Source organism: Ambystoma mexicanum, chromosome 1p, assembly GCF_040938575.1.
Source record: "Ambystoma mexicanum isolate Mex_15411 chromosome 1p, UKY_AmexF1_1, whole genome shotgun sequence".
In the NCBI taxonomy this organism is placed as follows: Eukaryota; Metazoa; Chordata; class Amphibia; order Caudata; family Ambystomatidae; genus Ambystoma; species Ambystoma mexicanum.
The window spans coordinates 628,050,208-628,075,355 of record NC_090921.1 but is presented as its reverse complement, the minus strand read 5'-3'; the positions used below and the strand labels follow the sequence as shown (position 1 = coordinate 628,075,355).

General features: G+C 44.4%; 1 protein-coding gene across 1 annotated transcript in view; it reads left to right on the top strand.

Annotated features, from left to right (window-relative positions):
• Nucleotides 1-25,148, top strand: part of LOC138577367 (TRPM8 channel-associated factor homolog) — a 159,510-nt gene that overhangs the window by 124,298 nt on the left and 10,064 nt on the right. The window contains exons 5-6 of the mRNA XM_069649622.1: nucleotides 11,021-11,234; nucleotides 12,372-12,611. Of these exons, the coding sequence (XP_069505723.1) occupies nucleotides 11,021-11,234; nucleotides 12,372-12,611 (454 nt within the window). The remainder of the gene's footprint in view (nucleotides 1-11,020; nucleotides 11,235-12,371; nucleotides 12,612-25,148) is intronic.

The window sequence follows — 25,148 nt, the reverse complement described above, 5'->3', positions numbered from 1 at the left end:
CGGATCAGTTTCTTTGGCACAGGTAATCCTCGATCTACAGGTCAACGAAGGACAAGGTCTCATTACAAGACCCTAACATTTGGCTTGCGGGCAGTTTAGACATTAACTTACATGTAGAGGTCAGTACGGCCAAGTTACAAACAGAAGAACACTGTCCACCATTTTAGAACACAGGGTGACTTTGGAGTGAGAATCAAAATGGCGGATGAACCTAAAATGGCGGCTAAATCAGATTTCTTCGCAGAGTGACTGGGCTTAGGCCAATATATACAATAAAGGAGGCATGATATAATATTCTTGTAAGGTATGTTAACCCTACCATGAGGGTTCACTAGGGTTAGTGTATATAGCACCCTTAACTGTGGTTGGTGTGAAAACTGCTTTAACAAGTACCATTAACAGAGAAAAGGGACATGAGTCCGAACAACCCGATTACTATCTTGGTCATGCAGTTGAGGTGCAGAATGTGTTGGAATGTCCTTTGAATTAAGTATTTTTGGTGCCTGCAAAACTGCTTCCCACCTGTGCCCTACTCTCCTAGTTGCAGAGGAATTTTAGTAATCAGCATTTGTGTCTCCTAAGCAACAATGCGAACCCATGACTTCTAATGTAGTCTTCCGTGCCTTCCATCCCAGAACCCCAACAGATTTAATTATTACCACCAGTGCTCCTTGAACTGTCTTTCACTGCACAATTTGGCCATCAAAAACAGGCCCCCTCCTACCGTCTCCACCCTACCCATAAATATTGACGAGTAACCCTCCATGTTCATAATGTCTCTCCCCTTGACAGTGTTGGCAGATCCCCTCAGAACACCACCGCCTGTCTTGGCACCATAGTAACTCTGAACCCTTTCTGTACTCCGTCCCTCAGTTGTTTCCCATGGTAGCAAAGATATCTCACCCCAACCCATGGTTGCAAGTAATAAGAGTAAGGGTGTCCTTTTGCCTGTATAACCATTAAGAGTAACTAGTGTTTAGAATGAACAGGTCTTTGTTAGGGTTCTGTGTGATTTGGCTGTGGCATAATTGTTCGCGGTGGAATTGACCGTTGTCAATTTCACAGCAAAACCAATTTTGCTGTGGCCAACATCAACAAATCCATGCCCCCTGAGCAAAATACTGACTCCCATTACTGCCCCCAATACATCACCACCCTCCCCTCACTTACCTTTTACATGTCTGCTTTCATTCGGACCCTGCAGCGTCACCCCCGCTCCCCATGTTAGGTAGTGATGAACTAATTTGATCAATTTCAGTCGATTTGGTGCTGGCCGAATTCGGCCAGATGTACCATTCGATCAATTAATATTGATCAAATTGGGTAATAGCTTTGTTAGCATATGCGTCTGCAAACACCCTGCAGGTGAGATGTTCTGCATTCTGTTAAAATATTTGTAATAGTATCGACTCTGATTTACAAATGTTAATTTCAATGGGACAGTCAACAAGGCATCTCGGAACACAGTTGTGTGAGCTCAAGTGTCATAGGGGATCCTGCCTAGCACTGAAAGGATGATATCAATTCATTTATAAAGACGCAGTGAAGGCATGCCTTGCCACCATTGCACAATTTGTTGCCCTTTTCCGGCACCCATTTGCCCTTAGTGAAGCAAGTATCTGCCCCATCCAGCTCCAGGTGGTATCAAACAAAAATGTCAACTTATTTTCTGCGACATGCCCGTAACTGTGCCTTTGCGTCGAACAAAAATCCTGACTCGCATTACAATGACTATGGGGAGCTGGGGTTGCGCGGGTGTCCCCCACCCCCTTTAGTCATTGTAATGGGCGTCAGGGGTTGCAGGGGTGTCCCTCACTTCCATTAGAAGGATACGGGGGGACAAGAACGTTTTCTTAAAAAAACACAAAAAGGGGAACCTGCGGCGCCAGCTCCGACCCACGTAAGTGTGTGGGAACTGACGTTGCAGGGATAGAGGGTAGTCGGCGGCACACACAGAAGTGTGCCGCCAGAAAGGAAAGTAGGTGGGGTGGGGGGGGTTTTTGGTTAAGACAACGACTTAAAGAAGTCCATATGCCAAAAAAGGTGCCAGACGTTGGGAGTTCAAAGGTCCTACTGGTATTAAGGTATCAGTCTTAGATCTATACACAATCAATCTGTTTTGACACATCAAGGACTCAATGGCAGTGTGGCATTAAGGTTCTCGGAGATGGCATGTTGATCAACATCCAGCCTCAGAAAGATGTGGGTACCATCAGCGTATAAATAAAAGGTCTCAGCCAAATGATTAAACTAACTGACTTAAAAGTTCCACACACAGATTCGAGTGGAGAGGGGACAAGACAGATACCAGGGGACCCCACAAGTCGGTGTAACGCAGTTGGGTACCTAAAGGGACAAGGCAATAGCCTGTCAGTGCTCCGAGAGATAAAAGAGAACCAGTCCAATTCAAATCTGGACTCACTCATTGAGGAGAGGCAAGATAGGATATTCAAGGGTATCAAAAGTAGTATCTATGACAATGCACCTCTGCCATCAGCTGCTTGCGGAGTACTCGAACAAGGATAACTTCAGTGCCCATAACACAGAGACTGATAATTAGGCATATTCGTGCAGCTGTTCAGCCACAACCCTCTCCAGAATATGTAGCCAGGAAGGGAGGAAGTGAAATAAGGTGAAAGTTGCTGAGCTCTAATGGATCCAGGTTAGATTTTGTTAACAAAGAGACCACAAATGGTTTTTTAAAAGTGTATAGGCACCCTACTTGATAACATGGAGGGGTTAACTAGGGTGTAGAGATCAGATGATGTTATATTGGGGATCTGTTTAAATAGGGTAGGCGTGCACAGACCAAGAGGCAAGCCGATTAGCTTATACTTCGCAAATAAGTCTGTATGAAGGGTGCAGATAAACGGTTTGACTATCCAGAGGGAAATATACCAAAATACTGCCCACATTTGTGCACCCCCACAGTCACTGTGACTTTGGGGGCGCACAAAATACTGACTCCCATTACTGCCCCCAAGCAGAGCGGGGGTTGCAGGGGTGTCCCCTGCTTCCGTTGGAGGCAGTAACAGGAATCAGGGATTGCAGGGGTGTCCCCCGCTTACCATTCTGGTAAGCGGGGGACAACAAAGTAAAAAATAATTAAAACAGCACCTGCAGCGTCAGCTCCGACCCACGCAAGAGGAACCAACGCTGCATGGATAACGGTGAGTTGGCGGCTCACAGAGAAGTGTGCCGCTGTGAAGGTAAGTGGGGTGGGGGGTCGGGTATGCGTATGCGGGGTGGAGGAGGTGGGTGAAGTGATCTATTTGATCACTGCGCCGTGCCGTAAGTGGCGTAAACATTTTCATCTGTGCTGTTACGGGCGGTGCTGTGATCACATAGATTCATCCAGAGAAATGTAACATGTAATTTAGAAACCCAATGGATTAGAGTATCGGCAGGATTCATATGAATCCATCCCCTCACAGAGCTGATTTTTTTTTCTGAAAAATAGTAAAGTAGCTATTTGTGGAGTGTTTGAAATAAATTATAGTAGTCAATCTCTATGATGAAATTAACTGCTTGGTTTTTTTTTTTCAGACAACATACGTTATTGACATTATGAGTTGCTAGCGTAAAGCCACGCAGGCCAGGTGGATGTGCTACTTTAGTGCAGTACTAGAACTGTTTTACTATTCATGTTCAAGAGTTTCGAATGATAAATGGTGGGTGAGTTGGTCTTTATTAGCATTAATTAATTTGGAATTCTAGTCTAAAAACGCAGGGTCTGGTCTCTTATGAGGTGGAGGGCAGTTTTTCTCCAATCCTGTTGATACGTTTGGCCCCAAACGGACAGTGATACAGAAAGGACACTGATAAACATCACGCTGTGCACAGAAGTAGACCAGAGAATAGCAACTAGATTGGGACAACTGGGAAATGTAGAATTGCTGAAAAATGCACGTTCATTTCATAGGAACACCTCCCAGTTGAACACAAATAAGCCTCAGTCATAGTGGATTATGTAGCGAAATGGTCGGAAAGTACACTTCATGCCTGAGATCATGACGAAATCAGCCATACCGGGCTTTGAGGAAGTATTCAGAGGAGGAGGAAATCAAAAATGCATGGTCCCTGACAATGGAGTCCAATTTGTGTGTGAAGAAATGAGAGGATACATAACATAAAAAGACATCCGAATTCCATGTTGTACCACCCACAAGGAAATGGGCAAGTGGAGGGGATGAATGGATACACAAAGGGAAATATCCAAGCAGCCTTCTGTGCAGTGCGAGTTTGTGAAGAAGTGGTGAGCAAGAGCATAGTATGACTCCTAAGAGTGTCACAGGAGAATCACCCACTCACATGATGAGAAGACGGCTAGCCAACACACAACTGTGCCCACTTTGGATAACAACAAGTGAAGGCCCAGCTCCATAGTAACTGGGAGTAGCTGATGTAAGAGTGAAAGAAACTTAAAGGTAAAGAAAAGAAATACATGATGCAAGGAAAGCAGTCAGAAGGCAAGACATACACAAAGGAGATTGGGTTAGAGTCTGCATGCCTCACAAAAACAGATGGACAATGGCTAGCTACAGAACGCCCATCCAAATATGGAGGGTGCACGAGTACTACATTCAAACAACACATGTGAATAATGGAATTGGGTCAGTGTAGCACTCTACAATCGTAAAGAAAAAGAAGAAAGAGCATGAAAAGCAGAAGGCCAGAATGATAAAGCAGAAGGAGGAAATCAAGAACCAAGAAATGAGAGGAGGGTAAGGGAGATGCAAGAACTACAAGAACACAGGAAAGAGGATCCGGATACAATGAGCCAGGAGCAAAGAGAGAATTTGAAGACATCACAGAGAACACAAATACATGTAGAAGAAGGGGTGTCCCAGGGGGCATGCAGAGAAAGAAGACCACCTCAAAGGTACAAACACTTTATAAAGGACTAATCTTTCTTTTGTTTACAGAAAGGGAAAATGTAGTGACGCAAGTGCACACTGTGTCATGGCACGCACTATGTGACCTCAGGAGGCACTGAGTAGGAGAGCGTGCTGAATTGGAAGAAAGACACTGAGACCGGAGCTCCCAGCAACATGTGTGTCTGAGCATTATAATAGATACATATATGTATGATGCAATAAATATATGATGCAATCATTTTTTGTACCCGGAGTCTCCTGTGAAGGGAACAAACTCTACCAAATTGGAGTGCACGTGTTCCAACTTCAGAAATAAATGATTTTATATCTTTGTGAAGTCTGATGATTTCTTTGTAAAGGCAGAGTGCAATTTACTCTGACTCCGAAAAGAAAGGTTCCAGTCACATCGCACTACGCTCCAGCCCCAGTGTGCATGACAGGAACCAGGTGGCTCTCTCAGTTTCATGACTCCTACCAGCACAGTAAAGGGTGAAGTACGGGAGCCTGATTCCTCTGTGGAGTGGCAGCCTTGTTCAGGGAAGACGGATTAGTGTACGGAGCAGGTAAGAAAAGAAATGTGTGTGAAGGCATGCGTGCGTGCTTCATGTTTAATGTATGTATGGTTGTATGCAAGGATGTATTATGTCATGTGTGAGTGTTTGATGTATGGGTGGCTGGGTGCTCATGTGAATGAGCGAGTGAATGGTGTGTGAATAGGTATATGCATATGTTTGTGCTGCTGTGCACTGAGGAGCTGATTTGGGAGGTGAGGGGCAGGGTGCACTACAACATTTTATAAAAGGCGTGTTATGTGGCTAGACTGGCATTTTGGTGTAGCATGACATGTATTATTTGGGCATAACATAGACATGATGGGTGTTTTTATTACCTGGCTAGGCTGGCATTTGGGTACAGCCAGTCTAGGCATTTCTTACTGTGACATGGTATTTTTTTTTACTGGGCATGTATAGTTAAGCAAGGATGATGTGTTATACATGGCTAGACAGGCATTTTGGTGCAGCCAAGCTAGCTATTTCTTAATGTGTCTTGCCATTTATTTTATGGGCATCTATGATAAGGTAAGCATGATCAGTGTTAATAACTTATTTTATTGCTAGACGGGCATTTTGGTGCAGCCCATTTCAACATGTTTTCTTATTGTGGCATGGCGTTTTTAATGGCAAAGACAACAGGAGTATGTCCTTAGATGGGGAAACTGCCCTATATTATCAGAGCCAGTCGAGACATGTTTCATTATAGTATCATTACTGGCATTATGCACAAAGCAAACATCAGTATGTTCTTATATGGGAATACTGGCCTACATTGGTGCAGCCATCATGGATATGTAAGAGCACAGCCAGCATGAAAATAAATGGTTTTATACTGGAATATATTGTGGGTTAAGGGACCATGAACATGCAATGAGAAATTCTCCTGTGCACTGTTGGTGAGTTGCATCTATTCGTTTTCTGAATTGGAGTTAACTTACAAAACAAATTGAAAACTGTGTACCCAATTTTTCCCAGAAAGTGTGCTTTACAATGCACCATTTGAATCCATTATTGGTGGAGACTGGGGCAGTGGGGCAGAGATAATCCCCACAAACTCCCTTTTAGTAGGTTTGTGCTCCCTCACTATGCTTGGCCACTCTGGCATATTTTGGGAGATGGTTTTGCTCTTCCAATTAAACCACTGGATGTGTGGTTGGTGTGTGAATGTGTGTATGCATGGTTGGAGCCCAGGCAACAGGCAATGGAGCATGGATGTATTCGTATACGTGGTACTACTATTTTTGGGCACAGCCAACATGAAGGTTATTACTTATAGGAGGTTTATAGCATAATGGGGCAGGCTGATATGTTTTTTTTCTGTGGCATGGCATTGTTTATTCGCAATTATGATATGTGGTCTTACATGGGGAGGGTGGGGCACTTGTGCAGTCAGCAAGTAAAGGTTTTCTTACTGTGGCATTGCATGTTTTACTGGTGTTAAGGGCAAAGACAACATAATGAGTGTTCTTAACTGGTTGGGGGGGGGGTTGGGCAAATATTTATGCAGCAGCAATAAGACATTTTCTTCCTGTGCAGGAGATATTGACTGGTATTAAAGACAAGGCCAACAAGAGAATGTTCGCATATGGGTACACTGGCATATACTGACAGAGGCCATCATGAACATGTTTTTTTATGGTATTACTGTGCATAATATTACTGGTCACCCACAATGTTGGCTAGTACATTTGTGTGTCATGACACAGGAGCCAGTCAAAGCCCCCTTATTTCTACACTAAGTGAAAGTTTGATTAAAGCCATACTTGCCTCTTTCACCTAGTGCAGTGAACGTTGTGCTTTTGCAGCATGCATGGTGGTCCAAGCCAGCACAGTGTGTGGCGCAGCCTGTGCTTTTGTTGCTGAGCTTGGCGGGGGAGGGACCCTCAGCATGCCTCTCAGGGAGGGCCCACATTATGTGTTACGCCACTGTAGAAAGCTATATTTGAAAAAGAATGCTTTATTTCTCAAAGGGCTGTGTTCATAACTTGAAGGTGTTTCTGCAGCAATGTAAACATATCTGACTGAAATATAGAACACGCTAAAGAAGAACATGAAAAGATGAAATTGGGCTAACAATGGATGGGTATTGGCCTATTTGTAAATAATTGTGTGCTTTTAAAAGATGCAACTATGTACTATTTATTATTTTGAAATGGCTAAAGTGATAATTAATAATTTGAGTTTTAATTTACAAAATGATTCTATCAATCTACACATAGGATCATATTGGAATGGTGAAGGTACATTATTTATTGCTGACAACTCATTTTAGGGTAGTAAAATAGGAGTGAAACAATGTTGTTGGATCCTTTACCATTCCAGGATCCCTTATAGCATTTGGATTGAGACTTAAATAAAGGAAACTAAAGGGAATGTTTCCACCTCTATGTTCTTTTACAGATCCTTAACCCTCTAATGTGCAACATAATTACACGGACCCCCTTCCGCAGACAAATATCACCTTCGTAACAAATGCACTGGCCATCTGAAAACAAAAACACACAAAAACAAAGTGGTTGACACATGTTCAAAGAAGTCTCAAGCAACAATTTGACTTGACAAAATGTATGACCATCATAAGTGAACTACCCCTTCAAATAACCTAGCAAAAAAAGGCTTTCAGGATATCCTTCATTAATATTCATGAGATACATTTGCATACAATGAAGTCTAACACAGTAACACAAACTCTTTTCCATATAAAAAGGCAGACAAGCATTCAGTATTATCTTCAATATTTATCTTCAATATAGGCCTGCCGCCTGCTTCAAAGGCAATACAGACTCTCTGTCTGCACCAGAAGAGAGTCCACATTCAAGCCTGTGTCTCTGCGGCATCTAACAACTTGGCTGAACTCTTTAAAATCTGCAAGGAGCTGGCCAACCCTGCTGCAGTCTCCACCCACCCTCACCTCCCAGGCTCTTTGCAATGCCCTTGCCGCTCACTTTATCTCTAAAACCCGGGACATCCTGTCCACCCTCTCCTCTGCTCCCCCTCCACTCCCCTCTCTGTCTCTGCTTGCTGTCCCTCCTCCACTACCCCCCACCATCTTTCTCCTCCTTTCCAGGTCCATCCCTGCTCCTCTAAAACCATTAAGGACCACATTGATACCCTTGATCCGGCCCTTGCTGATTTCTGTAGCCTCTCTTTTGCCTCTGGATCTTTCCCCTACCCCCTGAAGCACTCCATTGTGCATCCTCTGCTAAAGAAACCCACAGCCGACCCTTATTGTCCGGCTAACTATTGCCCAATTCCCATTATTCCCTTTTTGGGTAAACTCCTGGAAAAGCTGGCCATCTCTCAGCTAAACATTCACTCCAATTGGGTTGGCTCTCTCCATTACCACCAATCTGGCTTCAGAGCTGCCAGAAGCATGGAAACTGCTCTCCTGAACATCCGTGAAGATCTGCTCTCCAACCTTGACTCTAACATTCCCTCTGTCCTTATCCTACTTGATCTCTCCTCTGCCTTCGACACGGTCAACCACAACACCCTGCTCAACCATCTCCATGACAACCTGGGTATCATTGATCAGGCTCCGGCCTGGCTGACCTCTTTCCTTTCTGATCGACCCTCCCAGGTACAACTTGGGTCCTTCCTTTCATCGATCTCACTCTCTACCTGTGGTGTTCCCCAGGGGTCTAACCTCTCGCCCTGGCTTTTCAACCAATACCTGGCAGCTCTCGCCTACTGCATTTCCATTTTTTGCTCAAACTTCCAGTGCTATGCTGATGACACTCAACTCATGTTCAGGCTGCCCTCGGCCACCTCTTCTCCATCCCTCATTTCTGATTGCCTAATTGCCATTCAAAATTGGTGTACTGCCAACGGTCTTTGTCTAAATACCAACAAGACTGAGATCCTCCTCATCAGTACACCTTCACCATGCTTTCCCCTTACTCTCTGGCTGGCCTCCCTTGGCCCTCCTCCTACCCCCACCTGCGAGGCCAAGAACCTCTGGGTCATCTTTGACTCCACACTTTCCTTCTCCGCACACATTTCTGACATCTCTAAAAAGTCAAACTTCTTACTCCACCTCCTCAGAGGTACTCTGCCTTTCCTCTCCTTCCCCCAGAAGCTCACTGTCTCTCAAACTCTGGTTCTCTCTAGGTTGGACTACTGTAACAGCCTCTTTCTAAATCTACCTGCCTCCACTCTCCACCCTCTACAACTAATCCAGAACCGGACTGCGAGACTTGTCCTTGGCCTCAAGCCCTGGGATCGTATCTCTCCAGCTCTGAAATCCCTTCAGTGGCTCCTAGTGGATGCAAAGATCAAATTTAAAACCCTCTGCATTGTCCACAAGGCTTTCTGGGGCCTGGGTCCAAAATACCTTCAACTATCCCTCCGCCAATACCTCCCCTCTCGAGCCGTTCGCTCCTCTATCTCTAACTCCCTCAGGGTCAATCGTTTTTCAAAGAAACAAGCTGCGGGCAGATCTCTGTCTTCGGCTGGGGCCTCCCTTTGGAACAGCCTACCGGCCACCTTGAAACTTGAGGAGAACCATCTCCGGTTCCGGAAGCACCTCAAGACCTTCCTCTTTGCTTCCCCCCTTGCCCCTCTTCTCCCCTGCTGACCTGTTTTTTCTCTCTTGGCACTGTGCACCTGGACACCCTATGTCTTTCGGGCCCAGGTACCTGTTCACCCTGCCTCCCTCCTGCACTGCCTCCGGGCCTCGCATTGCACGGGGTTCTGTATCTGTACCCATAGAGTCCCCCACTCTTCCTCTGCACTTATCAGTATACCCTATCTGACTAATCTTGCACCTGCCACTTGCTGGCTGCACTACCACTTTTTCATTGCCTGTACTTATTCATTTATTTAACTTATTATTTTCTCTCCTCTGTTCTGCACTTTTCACTTCTCCCCCTTCCACAAACTTTCCCCCCTTTTCCCTTCTCCGTGCACTTGTGCGTTCTTAATGTCACTGGGCCTAGTAAGATCGTTGTTTTTATTTTTTGTTCTTCCTTGTTCCCCTCCCTTTGCTTGGTCGCGCTCTGAAACACTTGTGTACGAGCGCGATATAAATAAAATATCATATCATATAAACTGAAACTTAGATGCACTCCTGAAGCAAGATCAATTCCTGCAAAACAAACACCATAACACTATCAAACCTTTACTTTGAAATCATCAGAGAGCCAAAAATCTTCACTGGACTCCTTGGAAAACACATTCAACTGCAGTCATATTTTCAATTTTTTTTTTAGAATTACTAGACCAGTAGTATTCGAACGTTTTTATGCTGAGCCCCCCTCGTGTGTAAATAAACTGCTTTAGACTGATGAGGATCCACAGATGATCACGTTTTTGGAACCTATGTTTAAACTGAGAAAACACTGGTTGGTTGCCACAGCCTGGGATACTTTGCTCGGGTTTTCAATGCTCCATTGCAGCTAGATAATAATGGGCTTATTTATCTAAACCATCTCATGTTTCCCAAACATTATTTATGTATGCTACTTGGTTGGCAGCTCCAGTTATATGTTGCAACATACACATGTGTATTTTATGCTTTAATGTCACCATCATAACTTGCAACAGTCCATTGAACTCTTTCCTAGCTCATTACCACCATTAACATTGCAGGTGCAAATTGGATGTCATTCGGATAGTCTACACTCTGCCGACCAGTTCTGCCGTGCCCCGGTTGTCATACGAAAGCGTGGGGTGAATGAGGAGAGGGCCCGTGTGTCCTGCCTTTGGGGAGGCTTACTTTACTTGCTAGTGCCTGAAAAATGTAAACTTGGCAAGATCCAGGTCTGCGTGGAAGGTGCTGTGCGAGCTCCTTTCTTCCGGCGTGGTAAGTACACGCAGCAATTTGGGTACACAAGGCATTGAACATTAGGTCCAGTTAACAGCACTTCCCCTTTTGCTTAATGCTAAGTAAAATGTTACATAGTATCTGTCTGCTGTTCTGTTAATACATTGTGGGTTTCCAATAGCGTTGCGAGTCGCTGGCCTCAGGAAACTGAATTCTGGTTCTCCACTCTCCCGGTCTCCATTAGCTGTTATGAGCGACTCAGCTCCTGACTTGGCCTGCACTCTTTAATCGGGTCCCAAATAACCTTAACTTTCAGGTGTTTAAGAAATGTGTACAGAGTATTTTTTTTTACTCCTGGAAGGGATGTGCTGCCTTTCACTTAAACCACTTACCCTTATTTACAAGTAAATCCCCTGTGTTTGGGTTCCCTCAATGCCACTGCGAACCTGGACTGTTCCTTATTCTATTCTTAAATAGAAACCAATATAGCCTGCTCCTCCATACCCTTCCCAATTGTTTTCCTCAAAACGCTATTTAATACCGCTCCTCGTTGCTCATTCCAGATTACTCCTTTGTGCCATTATCCATATGGGTTCGAGGGCCCTTATTCAGATTGATTGCCCATTCTAGTCTAGTCTAATGAAAAAAATTGACTTAAGCCTTGTCTGAGGTCATCTTAGCTATGAGAACAGCTCTTTATTGAAATCCAGTGGTTGGATTACAAAGACACAGGGGGTAGGTCAACGTTGCCCTGCTGCTGTGTTTGCAGCTTTCAAGAAATGACACACCTCCTCCACAAGCCCTGGCTCCCAGTAAGATCTTCATGGACCACGACCAGTTTATCTATGAAATGATCTTTCCTTCCAGGGCTCCTGCTGGGCTTCCCTTTCAAATGAAGGTGCTTCATGCAGTGCTTATGGGGAAACCATCTGTTGGGCATCCTCCTAATAATTGGATCGTTCGCCTATAGGTGCAAATAGCCGTTGGGTATCTTAAGCTCCATAGGCTATATGCATTCCCAGTTACTACAGGGCCTTTTGTGTGACACTGATTTTAGAATAAAGTATCACTTTTATTGTAAGCTTGCAAACTGCTTAAATCAACTTATACCTAACTAGCTATTTTAAATCAATAAATTAAGTGATGCTAATTATTCTGAATTTATTATTATTTTAGGTCAAACCAGCAAATCAGACTGGTTGGCGACCATCCGTCATTATCCAGCTCCTTGGGCAGAACTTGCCACAGAAAACCTCATCCTGACTCTTCCCTCCGACGATGTTCGTTCCCTCGAGGACCCGGATGTTGTGCTTGCTCTCTGGGACCGGATGATGGGGGCAATAGCAGAGCTTGCCGCGATCCCACCCCACTTCCCCAGGCCTGAGAGATTTGTGACTGATGTTCAGATATCGGCTGGTATGTATTTCGTTATCAATCATAAACTGGCAGTGAGTGGTGCGTGGCACATGAAGACAGTGTTGCTGGATAGAAATACTTTGGCTAGCGTCACAGGGATCACACAGAATCCCCTATTAAATACATATTTTCCATAAAATCAGGGATGCATATAATGCAACCTGCTTAATTTCACGGTGCCCAAACTGAAGACACTGAACTAACGGTTTAGTCCAAGAACGAAGAAGACAGACCAGAAGTTTCGCTCCATGGGGGCGGTGAACCAAAGAAAAGTAACATCTGTAAACCCCACATCAGTATCTTCTATTGCCCAAGAGTTATTCTGCCCCAAAACAATCAGGAATAAATAGTCTCCACATTCCATTGTTAAGTCAGCCTATACACTTCCCATCCATTAGGATGAAATATGTGTACATTCCAAATTGGGGTTTAAGACAGAGAAGGATAGTACAGGATCAGTGTCTTTATATAAAATCTGTATTTTATTTCAATGCAGAAAAGTGAAAAATATGCAACTTTCAAAGGCATGTAATAACACATGTTGATATAGTCATCAACCAAATAGTCTCACTGGTAAAATTCTGAAAATGCTTTATGTATAACAATAGACAAACCCCTCCAACCCCCTCGCCAAACTCATACTTCAACCCAAATGCCATGTTCACAAATTGGCAAATTGGCCAACTTGCCAGCTCTTGCAAGACTCACTGGTGCTCCCAAATTGCAACCAAACCTACATGCATGCTTGGGGGAAGAGGCAGGTGTATGTTCAGCAGGCCAAATAAGACTACCAAATCTATCTGAGTGATTTGGCTGGCCATTGTCCTCCCTAGAATATATACAGTGGTTCAGAGCATGTGCCATGCAAAATGCTCACTAGAAAACTCTCCTCCTTAGCCAAAATAAGAGGGACAGTCGGAATGAGTAGAATGCAGGAGCGCATTAGGCTCAGATAGCGAGTTAGGTGGGCTGGCTGTGCTCCACTAAGCTACCCAATATGGTCAGACATATGGATGGGTTAGGAGAATTCGAAAGTGCACAAGGTTCGCTATGTGACCAGCTTGACTGAAATTTGTCGTAAGTCGAAGCTGCATTCAAGTCACGGAGATTAATTTTGTGTTCAGCTGGGCCACATTTTATCGTATGTCATAGCTGCAGTCTGATGGCTGCTATGTTTTGTGTATTGTGTGGTGTGGATGAGAGTGTGTGTGGGTGGGTTGCCATGCCTGCAGCTTGTGTCCAGATAGCAGTGTTTGACTACGTGCCTTGATGCTTCGCTTGCCACTTTGCATTTGGTGTGCGAATCCGAATCGTCCCGACTGTTCCAAGAGTTGTACTTTACCCTTCTCAGTGGGAAATATTCTGGATGCAAACGAAACCGTGACAGAGGCATATGATGCCATGACAAGAAAGAGAGGGTGGAGGGAAGAAACTACAGGTTGCCAAATGAACCATGTTTTCAGGGCCTATCTGAAGGAGAGGTAGTTTTCATTACAGAGGATGTGTAGTGGAAGGGAGTTCCAGATGGTGGAGGGCTTGGACAGAGAAGGCAGATGCTCCTATTCTGGTGGAGTTGTAAGGTGGGATCATGAAGAGGAGTGCAGAAACAGATATAAGGTTTCTAGTGGGTTGGTAGCGTGTGAGCTTGAACTGGGGGAATTCTGATCCAGTACTGTGTGATGCACATGACCGTAAATGTCACCTGTCGGCTGATAGAAAGCCAGTGTAGTACTCTAAGGGCAGGGGTGATGTGTTCTCTGGGTCGTAGGGCAGGGGTGTGTGTAAAAACAAAGAAACTAGCCCACTTCTACCTCTCCTTTAATTACTCTTCTGTAACTCAAAGTAAAACCCTTTCATTATCTACCTACATTAGCCAAACCACCAGCAACATTATGCCTACAAGACCAATCACAAACAACGTACTATTTGTATAAACTGCAATCCCGATTCGTACCTGCCGGAAGTACCGGAAAGTTCAGCCTGACTGACCTAGCAGAATTTCAGGTGGTTGTGTTTCCCCTCATCCGTTTGTTCAGACTTACTTGTGTGCAAGACCCCCCTCTCGCTGAACTTAAAAGAATCTGTCCTATTTCATTACCAAACATACCCACCACAGATAAGATATGTAGTGCAACCGGTTTATGAGGCTTTCTAAAGAATAGTAACTGGACATTATCCTGGGCTTTCAGAGGTCCATTATAGAACATTATAAAACAAACGCCATTTGATATTTGCAGTTGAAAAATTGTGTGCTTGGATCACAGAGGTATCAACAAGACAAAGTATTTGTATTTTGTATTTACTGGCAGGTATAAAGCATTTGGACAAAGCTCTGTACAGTTCAAGAATAAACTGTACAATAAACAAGTGTAAAGGCAAAATAATATTTAAAAGTCATAGTTTATGAAAGAATCTAACAAGCAGAAAGAAGATGAGGTTTGAGACGAAAGGGAAATATTTGTAAGGAGGGAGAGGATTAAATGAATAGAGGTAAGGAGTTCCTTTGTTTCGGAACACGAAGAGAAAAGGAGCAAAATCGAGATGATGCACAAGAAGGATTAGGGACAGAAAGGAGATGAAGCCCTAGGGGTGCATAGGATGAGAAGGGTTATACAGAGAGATCAATGAGGGCAGGTACAGTGGAGGAAGACCATGGATACATCTATTGATAATACACAGGAAGTGGAATAGTTGGTGAGAGTTGGAAGGAAGAACAAAAATAGAAAACAAGGGAAGAATTAATAGTAGAGTAGGAACAAAGAGAAAAGAAGATAGATATGTAGCGGGGTGATCGTCTATCGCAGCGATCCGTCAATCGGGAGATGGGTGTAGGCGGGCACACAGTATGCAGCTTAAACATTCACTTATAACTTGACTGGCCTCTAACCTGTCTGCAAACCCTGCTCTCCTGGGTTCAGGATCACTGCGGTGTACCTCGCTAAGAAAGTGGTAAGGGTAGGGACAACCAAGAGGTTGGGGCAGGCAGGTTTGCCAAACACCACTAAGGAGAAAACACAAGGTTATAGTAACTGGAAGACAAAAGGAAAGGCAGACAAAGGGAATGCTGGTGTACGGTTCTTTTTAGTTGGTAAAAGCTTACTTATATACTTTTACGGTACACCCGCAGGGTTTTGTGAGTTTGTCTATAAAAAGGGAAAACACCACAAGCCACTATATACAACTTAAGTTACTCGTAATACACTGTGGTATTCAAAAGCAAAACACAAAAACATAAAAAGAATCCATCAAATATGAAAAATATAAAAAGAGTCTTAATAAAATATATACAAGTCTATACAGTGTACTGTATTAAAAAAAACTATTTACAAAGATCTTACTTGCAAAATAACCTGCCCAGGCTGTCTCAATGTCTCTGGTTGCTGCTCTCGATGTTCCTCTCTGCGCTCTCCTATGGTGGTTCTTCTGTGGCAGATGATGGCAGCAGCAGCCAGCAGCAGCAACAAGGATGGAGGCCCCAAAGTCTTACTTGGCTGGCCTGCTTGGCAAGATGCAGCCCAGCACTTAGTTGCAGCGTTGGGGGCCGGGGGCAGGACTTCTCACACCTGGGCCACGTCTGTCAGGTGTGGCCCGGGTCTCAGTGGGACACCTGTCAAGAGGGAGGTTGCTGCAAACGTGAAGCGCTCCCCTGCTGTGGGCAGCACAGATTAGCAGACCGTTACTCTTCATTGGCAGCACATTTCACCAAACAAACCCTGGACATTGTTTCCTCTCTCTCACTCCTTCACCCGCCCATGCACCAACATCCTCCGAGCCCCCTTCGGCCTCCCATACTCTTCCACCTCTTCCCTTTCCTACTTTTTACCCTGTCACACTTGAGGAGGTCACTAGGCAAGTCTGGTCTATGAAAACCTCCTCAAACAGGTGGAACCATGTCCTTCCAAAACTATCAAGGACAACATTAACACTCTAGCTCCAGTATTGGTGGACCTCTGCAACCTCTCCTTCACCACTGGAGTTTTCCCCCTCCTCTCTCAAACACTCTCTGGTGGCCCACTACTTAAAAAACCATCTGCTGACCCTTGTATCCCGGCAAACTATCGCCCGATTTCTATCACTCTGTTCCTGGGCAAACTACTGGAGAAGTTGGCTAACTCTCAGCTTACCCCCGCACTGAATCTGTTGGTTGTCTCCAAACAGAGACTTGGAGGTAGATCCTTTTCCTGTGCAGGGGCCACCCTCTAGAACAGTCTCCCTGCCTCTCTCCATCTTGAGCCGGATCTCCTGAAATTCCGAAATAGCATCAAGACCCTCCTCTTCTCCTGCTAATCTACGCTCCCTACCTGCTCCTTCTGCTCAGCTTGCTGACTGATTTCCTGGATCACCTCAGAATCTACATGTCCCAGGCCCCCTCACCAGTCCCTGCACTGCCTCCAGGCCCCTGCACTTCTGACTGCATTAGGCACTTCCCAAAACAGATAACCCTCTGCTCTAACCCCGTCCTCCTGGACCAGGTGCACTTATCCTTTCCCCAACCTTTACACTTCCTGTCTGTGCACTTACACAAATTGAATGCAACCAACCGTAAGCTCTTTGTCTGTCTGCCCCTCTATTGCCCCTTGTCACCCCCCTAGCATTGTGCACCTGAAACACTTGTGTTAGTGGCACATTATAAAACGCCCAACCAGCTTAACCATTCCCCTCCCTTGTCACCCCATTATGTCAAGGGTCTACTGTGTTCACTCTAGCAAGAAATGCTCTCCAGTATGGCTGTGAATTATTACCTGCCTCCACCTCTCTCCCCCTTCCCTCCTACCCTCACTGCTTGTCACACACTTCCATATTGTCAAGTTCTTTTTTTCATGTCGCCCCCCCCCTCTGCCTGCTTTCCCCACAAACTATCAATGCCCTTGAATTAGCAGACATGCCGTTCTGGCCTATTATGCTTATTATTATTGTATCTCATTCTGAATTTTCCAAGGCCTTATGAATGATTGTAGCCCATGTTAACCTCCCATCTTGGAGCACTAAGTTCTGTGTCCAAGTGCTTTATAAATAAACAATACAATTTAAATTATGCCCCTGGCCGTGGAGTGATAAAATGCAACCTGGGGGTTGGCACAGCTTACATGCACTACACTGCTAATGAGTGGAGTGCCCCCATAAATGCCTGGGCCGCAGCGGTGTCAGGACGCAGAACGGAGCACCTGTAACCATCTAGCAAGGTTCCACAACTGCACCCTTGACAGTTTATTCTTTCTTTTTAGAGTCATGTGACCCTTGCGTGACCATGAGCCAGGTTCCCTTACTACCCCACAGCGCAGCTCTCTGTGAGAGCAATGTTCTCACAACTTTGTATCTGGGATGGCAGTTCATGCCACCAAGTGATAATCACAAGTAACAGCATAGGAACTGATAATGACATTCCGTCCTGAAGAAAGGGGGTGATCAACTGAATATTCCACAGAAACGCCTAGCTTGAACCACTTGTCAATCCAGGTTACTGCAATGGCAGATGGAGTTGACCCAATCTTGATTATTTTTCAACCCCAACTATAATAAATATAATATTGGTTTTTTTTGTTTGTCCACTGCAAATCAAGTGTTCACAAATGTATGTTACAGTCCAAATATTGTGAACTGTACCCATTTTAGTCAGGGCCAGTCAGATTCTGTGCATTACTAATCTCACCTACTTGCTTACTGACACGTTATCCCTTCCTGATTGCTATTGTGTCTTTTGGTCTTTGTATTAATATGGTTGTATTTTCTCCTTGATAATTTTGTATACATTCCATTTTGTAACAATTCAGTCTGATATTGTTATATACCTGTGGCTATGTTCTGCACACTCTTTAGCTTTGATTTGATAAGTATCTATTGGGTATATCTTTTTCAAGAATTAAATCAAAGTTGCCACGTAATCAGTGGTCCATTTTGTGTATCATAAGCATTAAATATATCATGTAATCACTACCAAACATGGGGAGCGGGGTTTGTGGTGGTGTCCCTGCTCCCCCATATTCGGTAGTGATGGCCTTTGGGGGAAGCGGGGTGAAAAAATAAATATATAAAAGCGGACCCTGCAGCATCAGATCGGAACCGTGTAGGAGGGACGGAACTGACACCGAGCGGTCCGAATGAAAGTGGACACATAAAATGTATGTTGGGGGGAGGGTGGAGATGTATTGAGGGCTTGGATTTGTTGATTTTGGCTGCAGCAAAATTGGTTTCTCAGCTTAATTGACTACAGTCAATTCTGCTGAATACAATTATGCCATGTCCAAATCACACAGATCCAAATTAACAACTCAGTTAACATTAGAGTGAAAAATAAACAGAGGATAATGTGAATCGACAATTCAGTTAACATAGAAGAAGAACATAAACGGAGGTTGACCGCTATATTAAGTGGTCCTAGATTCATATAACATACACAATGATGAACAACTCCATACAGATGATTTTGGTATACATCGGGGATGGCATAAGGGTCACATGTTGCAAGTATAATTAGTAAGATCAGTTTGAAAAAAAGCCCTAGTTGACCTAGTTGATACTAGAGGATTAGGTTAGAGCATACTCACAGGATTGGCAACAAATGAATTCTACAAGTGAGTCTATTTAAAGAGGCCATCTTTGACAATGGCATGCTTGCGTCTTTATTTGCACTGCCGCCGGTAACATGGTAAGACCGAAGCGAACACTATTTAAATAATCTTTGATTTATGCATATTATATTTGCACCAGTCAGAAGAGATGATCAAAGTGATGCTTCAATTATGTACCAATAGGGATTACCCGTATGATATTACATTGTGTACTTCTGATCCTAGCTAGAAGATTTGGAAATCTGAGCTTACTTTTGTTATTTACTTGTTTGGTGACTTTGATGTACAAATCTATTATCAAGAATTACTGTTCCTGATGAAGGATTTGTCATCCCGAAACGCGTAGAGCTCACTGTTTCTTTTATTACCCATTTACATTTTAGCTTTGGATAAATAAAAGACTGATATTAGTCAGCACACTCTTCAACTTTTGAATGTGTAATTTACTGTTTGAAATCAATTGTATAAATCGTATTGAGTTTTGACTGAGTTTACCGCAGTACAATTGGTGTGCCGGGGACGGGAATGTCCTTCAGATTTTGGCACTTTTTTCTTCTCATGGTTTAGTGGTGGCTTAGTGTGCCAGAGCTGCTTTGTTTCTCCACTGCACCCATAATTAACCATACATTTATCAATCACTCATACTCCTACTGTTATTATAAGAAGGTGTGCATGCCAGTTAATCAAATGTTTCGTCCATCAACCTATGCAGGCTTACCCTTGCATCTTTTCTCATTTTCCTCATTCTACTGATTTTCTATTCTTCGCCACATCTGGCTTTCCTCCTCTTCTCCCCTGCTCATGGTGATTCTCTTCTTTACAACTCCACTCTGGTTCCCTTCTCTTTAATCATCCCCTCACTGTTCACCACCGTTTTAGGCACATCTTTAGTCACCTCTTTATTAAGAACCAGCTTCTCCGCTTTCTTCTCTGTGGATTCTCTCAACACCTCATCCACAGTTTCTGTCACAACACCCACCTTAACTTCTCTCCCGACCTCTTTAGACCCATCTATAGCAATAGCTAACTGTGGAATCTCTCTTTCAACTTCCTGGGTCCTTCTCTACCCAGCCTCCTGGGCTTTTCTACACTGGTGAAAGGAAGAGAGCATTACCCATGCTCTTTTGTGGTTCAGAAGGAAAGAGGCTATTGAAAAGCATAACTGCACTAAGTTCTCATGCCAATTCTTAGGAGACCCTGCTGAAGGAAAAATGAACCCTCATTTTGAAAAGAAGTGAATCCCATTTTAAAAGGCTACTACTTTAGCATGATCAGGAGAGTGTGGAAAATGTCATTGCTGGGTTAAGAGAGCTGGCAAACTAACGTAAATGCGGGGATTCTTAAAATGGGCATGGACACGATCAATGTATGTTGATGGGGAATGAATGTAAGATTAGGGAAGAGATATGGAGCAAGGGAGACCCGATGTCAGATGAGTTAGTGGATATAGCTAAGAAGGTGGAGAACATGATGCAGTGTATGAAAGAATTGGGCAAATGGAAAATGAAGGATGTTAAAAGGGTATGTGCTTTTGTCAAGGGTGGAGATAAATGTGGCTGGAAATGACCGCAATGTGGCAAAAGAAAATGGTTGGGACAGCAAGAAGATTACAGCGGTGTCAGAGAGGCACATGAAGAAGGGTGGAAACAGAAATGTAAGGAGATGTTTTGGATGTGGAAGCACCTTCCACTTTGCTAATTCTGCAAATTGCCCAGGGCTCACAGCAGAGAGTGGGAAGTGTGGATGGAAAAGATGCTTTGCCCATTGTTGAGCACATTTTTCCAATGCTGCCATTAAGCAAATATCACAAATAATGGTAGGAGTGAGAACATTAGTTATGATGAAGAGGGTGCATCTTTCACGGTGAGCAAAGTTGGAGCCAAGGTGAGGAAAGGTGGGAAGCCTCATTGTCAATAGTAAGCACATTTGCATGCTGATTGATCCGGGTCAAACCACACTATCATTAATTGAGGACCTGTGAGGCACACTTTGAGGGCACAGGGTCTCACCTCATTAGACTGCATGTCTTGGCTAACATGAATGGTGGAGCATGTATTGATATAAAAGGCCAGTTTAGAGCAACTATGGAGTACAAGTCGTGAATAATGTCGGCAGATCTGCATGTTTCAAAATGTTCCAGATGTCTGCTAAGGTGGTATGAGCAGAGTGATATGGGAATAGTTTTGGATCTGTGTGTGACGCAATGTATGACAATCATAGAGCAGGATCGCCCCAGAGAAGCGTCTTCAAATGCTGCTGCAGCATCTACAATTCCGTTCCCCTGAAGTCCTCAAGCTACCTCACTGAGAAACTCTGCATCTCCGGAGGCCAATGATCCACCAGATATAAGGACATGTGCAGACTTGAACTCCACCAGGCCTACTCTGTCTATGTCCTCAGCCTCTGAAATCTCCTCTATGTCAGCACCAGACTTGCCTCCTTGCTTCTTCTTTTCAGGACGTTTCTCAAGATCCACCTCTTCAAGGTATGGCTCCTAACACCAAGGTCCAAACATCATCCACTCCCTACCTAAACTAAGATTGAATGATCTGCTACCTCCTGTTTCTTCCCCTAGTTGCTTGTAGATCACTTGCTACAGAATTTCCCGCCCTCCTGCGCCCCCTTTCTCAGCCCCCCCACTCCTTTGTATATCTCCTTCCCTCTATGATTTATAAAGAGCGCTGTTGTTTTCTGAAGCTCGTTCTACACAATAATATCATAATAATAACAAGGTTGGATGACAAGTTTTAGGAGGTGTTCTAAGACACTCTGGGGTGTCTAAGGGTTTTCAACACAGCATCAGACTCAAAGTGGATGAAGTCCCAGTTGTGACAAAGGTGAGTAATATTCCCATAAGTCTCCCGGAGGCGGTACAGTCAGAACAAAAAATGCTTGACAAACAATGGTTGATAGTACAAACAGAGGCATAAGAGTGGGTCTCGCCTATTTTGGTGGCCAGGAAGGCTAATGGACACATTTGGTTGTGTGTCAACCTTAGGGCAGTCAATCACAATGTAGTAGTCAACAGGTTCCCCTTCTGAACCATAGGCTAGTTGGTTAGTTTGAAGGGCAATGCAACAGTGTTTAATACACTAGACCTATCTTCTCGCAAGCATACTAAGTTTGTCACACTTGGAGGGGAGCACACCAAATCAAGAGAATGCCTTTTGGGCTAGTTTCGGTTGCGTACATATTTCAATGTATCATGCACCCTATGTTCAGAAACAGGCAGGGTGTGGTATGTTTTTAAGACAACAGGAAGGACAGAAAGGGAGCAAGACCAGAAGTTAGAGTTGGTGCTGGAAGCACTACACGGTGCCGGGCTAACAGTTCAGAATGGTTTCAAGTGAAAACATAGATCAGAAATTGAGTGAAGCTAGGGTCGATCCTAATAAAATATTTGCCATAGTTATTGTGAATTTGGCTAGATCCAAGGGCCAACAGGGGGTAATGTCCATTCTAGGAAAAGAGGACGTGCATGCTAAATTTGTTGGTATTTTCTCTGATACGACTGAGGGAATATACTCCACCTCTGGAGAAAAGGATAGTGCGTTCCACAGGTCAGGTGATTGTGAGAGAATTCAAAGATGTCAAGTGAGCTATTGCTTGCACACCAGCTCTAGCCCACTTTGACATGGAGTGTGAAACATGGATTAAGACAGATCAAGTGAAACGGGGTCAGGAGCAGTCTCAGAGAAACAAAGTAGTATTCACCTGGTGAATGCTGACGGGATGAATTTAAGTATTCACTAAGAGGTGCTTAGTGCTGTGTGGGCAGTGAACAAGTGACATTCTGGTTGGGAAGAATGTTTGAAATATGCATAGACAATAACCACTTATGGGGGGTTTTATGGCCAAGGAGCCAGCTCGAATGTCTCATAGGATTATGAGGCAGGCAACATCTCTTCAGGGTCACAGTTTCACTCTTGAGCATCTGCTGGGTAAGGAAAATGTCATTGCTGACTATGTCATTGATGACTATCAATCCCATGCTGCAGTGGAGAGGGAGGCACAGAAGTAAAACAAGTAGGAGATAGGAGGGGTGCAAGTATTCTAGATTTGCAGAGGAATTATTAGTAGGGAGGCTTGGAGCTAGTCTGTGGAGGGGGTGATGAGGCTGACAGAAGGAAAGTGGCTAGAGTGGCTATGCTGAAGGGGAAGTCACAAACTGATTCTATAAGGTGAGGGATGAGCCAAGTATAGAAGGACAGCTCCTGTGCAAGTGAGAAGAAAGTTTATTTATTTTTACATTTATAAAGCACACAAAAACCCAAGGGCATTGCAGCGCTGTTACAGGGAAAACGTTAGACAATTGCGGAAGTTGCATAGAGAAGCAAGGGGGTGTGAAGACTTTGGAGGCGTGTCATTATGAGCATATGGGGATGATGAGAAACAAAGGGAGACTAAGGGCCTCATTACAAGTTTGCTGGTCCGGAAACAAGGGTGCCGGTGAGCTCACTGGCACCCTTGTTAGCAGGCGGGCAAACTACGAGTTTGCCTGCTGGGACTGCTGCACCTGACAGGTCTGACCCGGCCGGGTGCAGCGGCCATGGTAGGCAGAGAGTTCACGTAAACGATGGCACCGTTAGCAACGATGCCGACGCTTACGAGTTGCCACTCCCATAGAGTCCCAAAGGACTCTATGGGAATGGGGACTAACATTTTACTGACGCCTGACTTCCCGGGCCGCCAGACTTTTAATCTCCCTGTGGCACCGGGAAGTCAGGCGCTGGTACCATTTTACGAGTGCAGCGGCAACCCGCCAGTAGCCCCGGCAGGGCTATCGCCAGACTCGTAATGGAAATTTAAGTTTTGCATGAGACGGAATATAGAGCTGTGGCAAATTCTTAGATGAAAATTTCGAAAGGAAGAATTTCCGGCTAATATGCTCACCAAAAATGGGGTACAGTTGACATCAAGCATAGTGGAGGCTTTCCTGCAAAGGGTCAGCGTAGCACATCATAAACATCACTATCATCCAGAAACCAATGCAATCAGCATAGAGTGTGGGACTGTCTTGGGAGGGTGCTGTGAAGAAGAGTGTTTGCCTACATGCTGGCACCCCACACGGCCACTGGATTGGCACAGTTTGAGATACTTGGGAGCAGGAAACCTCATACAGCAGTGTGCCCATGATAGTTGCGCATACCGAGTTTGTGTAGTCGGATGAAGGATATTTGAGGGACGAGGTGAAATGGAAGTGAGAGAGGAAGAAGAGTAGATATGATTGCCATAAATGTGTTAACCAGAGAATGTTGCGGTTGGGTGATGTGGTGTGGGTGAAGAAGCCTGGGATGACCTTAAGGGACTAAGAAGGTTCTGGGGCTCACAAAACATTGTGTGAGCGTACGAGGATGCCTTGGTAATGAAAGATGGGAGGACATAGCGGGGAGGATAGAGAGGAACTGGTGTTATGTCTCAATGTATTTTCCTAATGTGCGAGTATGTGTATTGTCCAGGGGGCATCCTGGTAGTTAATGATCTCATGCAATTCTATAGTGGAGCATTCCAGAGTGACGGATGACTTCCAAGATTCCAGGGAAGATGGTTGATGGACCTAGATGCTGGAGGGTAGTTGTGCACTTCTGGGGGCCTGTGGCTACCTCCTGCCTGGTAATCCTCTGAACAGGGATCCTTGGAGAACTTAATGTTGACTGCCGCCTGTTCTTGCTGTCTGGCGAGTGGACATTTTAATTACTCACTGTGATACAGTGCTACTTGCAGCATATAACCTCTGGTGTCATGTTTTTTTTTTAATTATTATCATTCTTAAACATGGTTACATTTAAGTCATGATCAAATGATACTACAGGTACCATTCTTTAGTCAATATTCAGTATGCGCACAAGCCATGAGCTAGCACAAGTGGCATGCGAGTACATTTTCCTATTGGCTTATATGTAGTGCAGCCTATTTTACAGCTTGTTTGTCTGAATTAATGGTAGGCACCATTCTGAAGCGTGGTTCT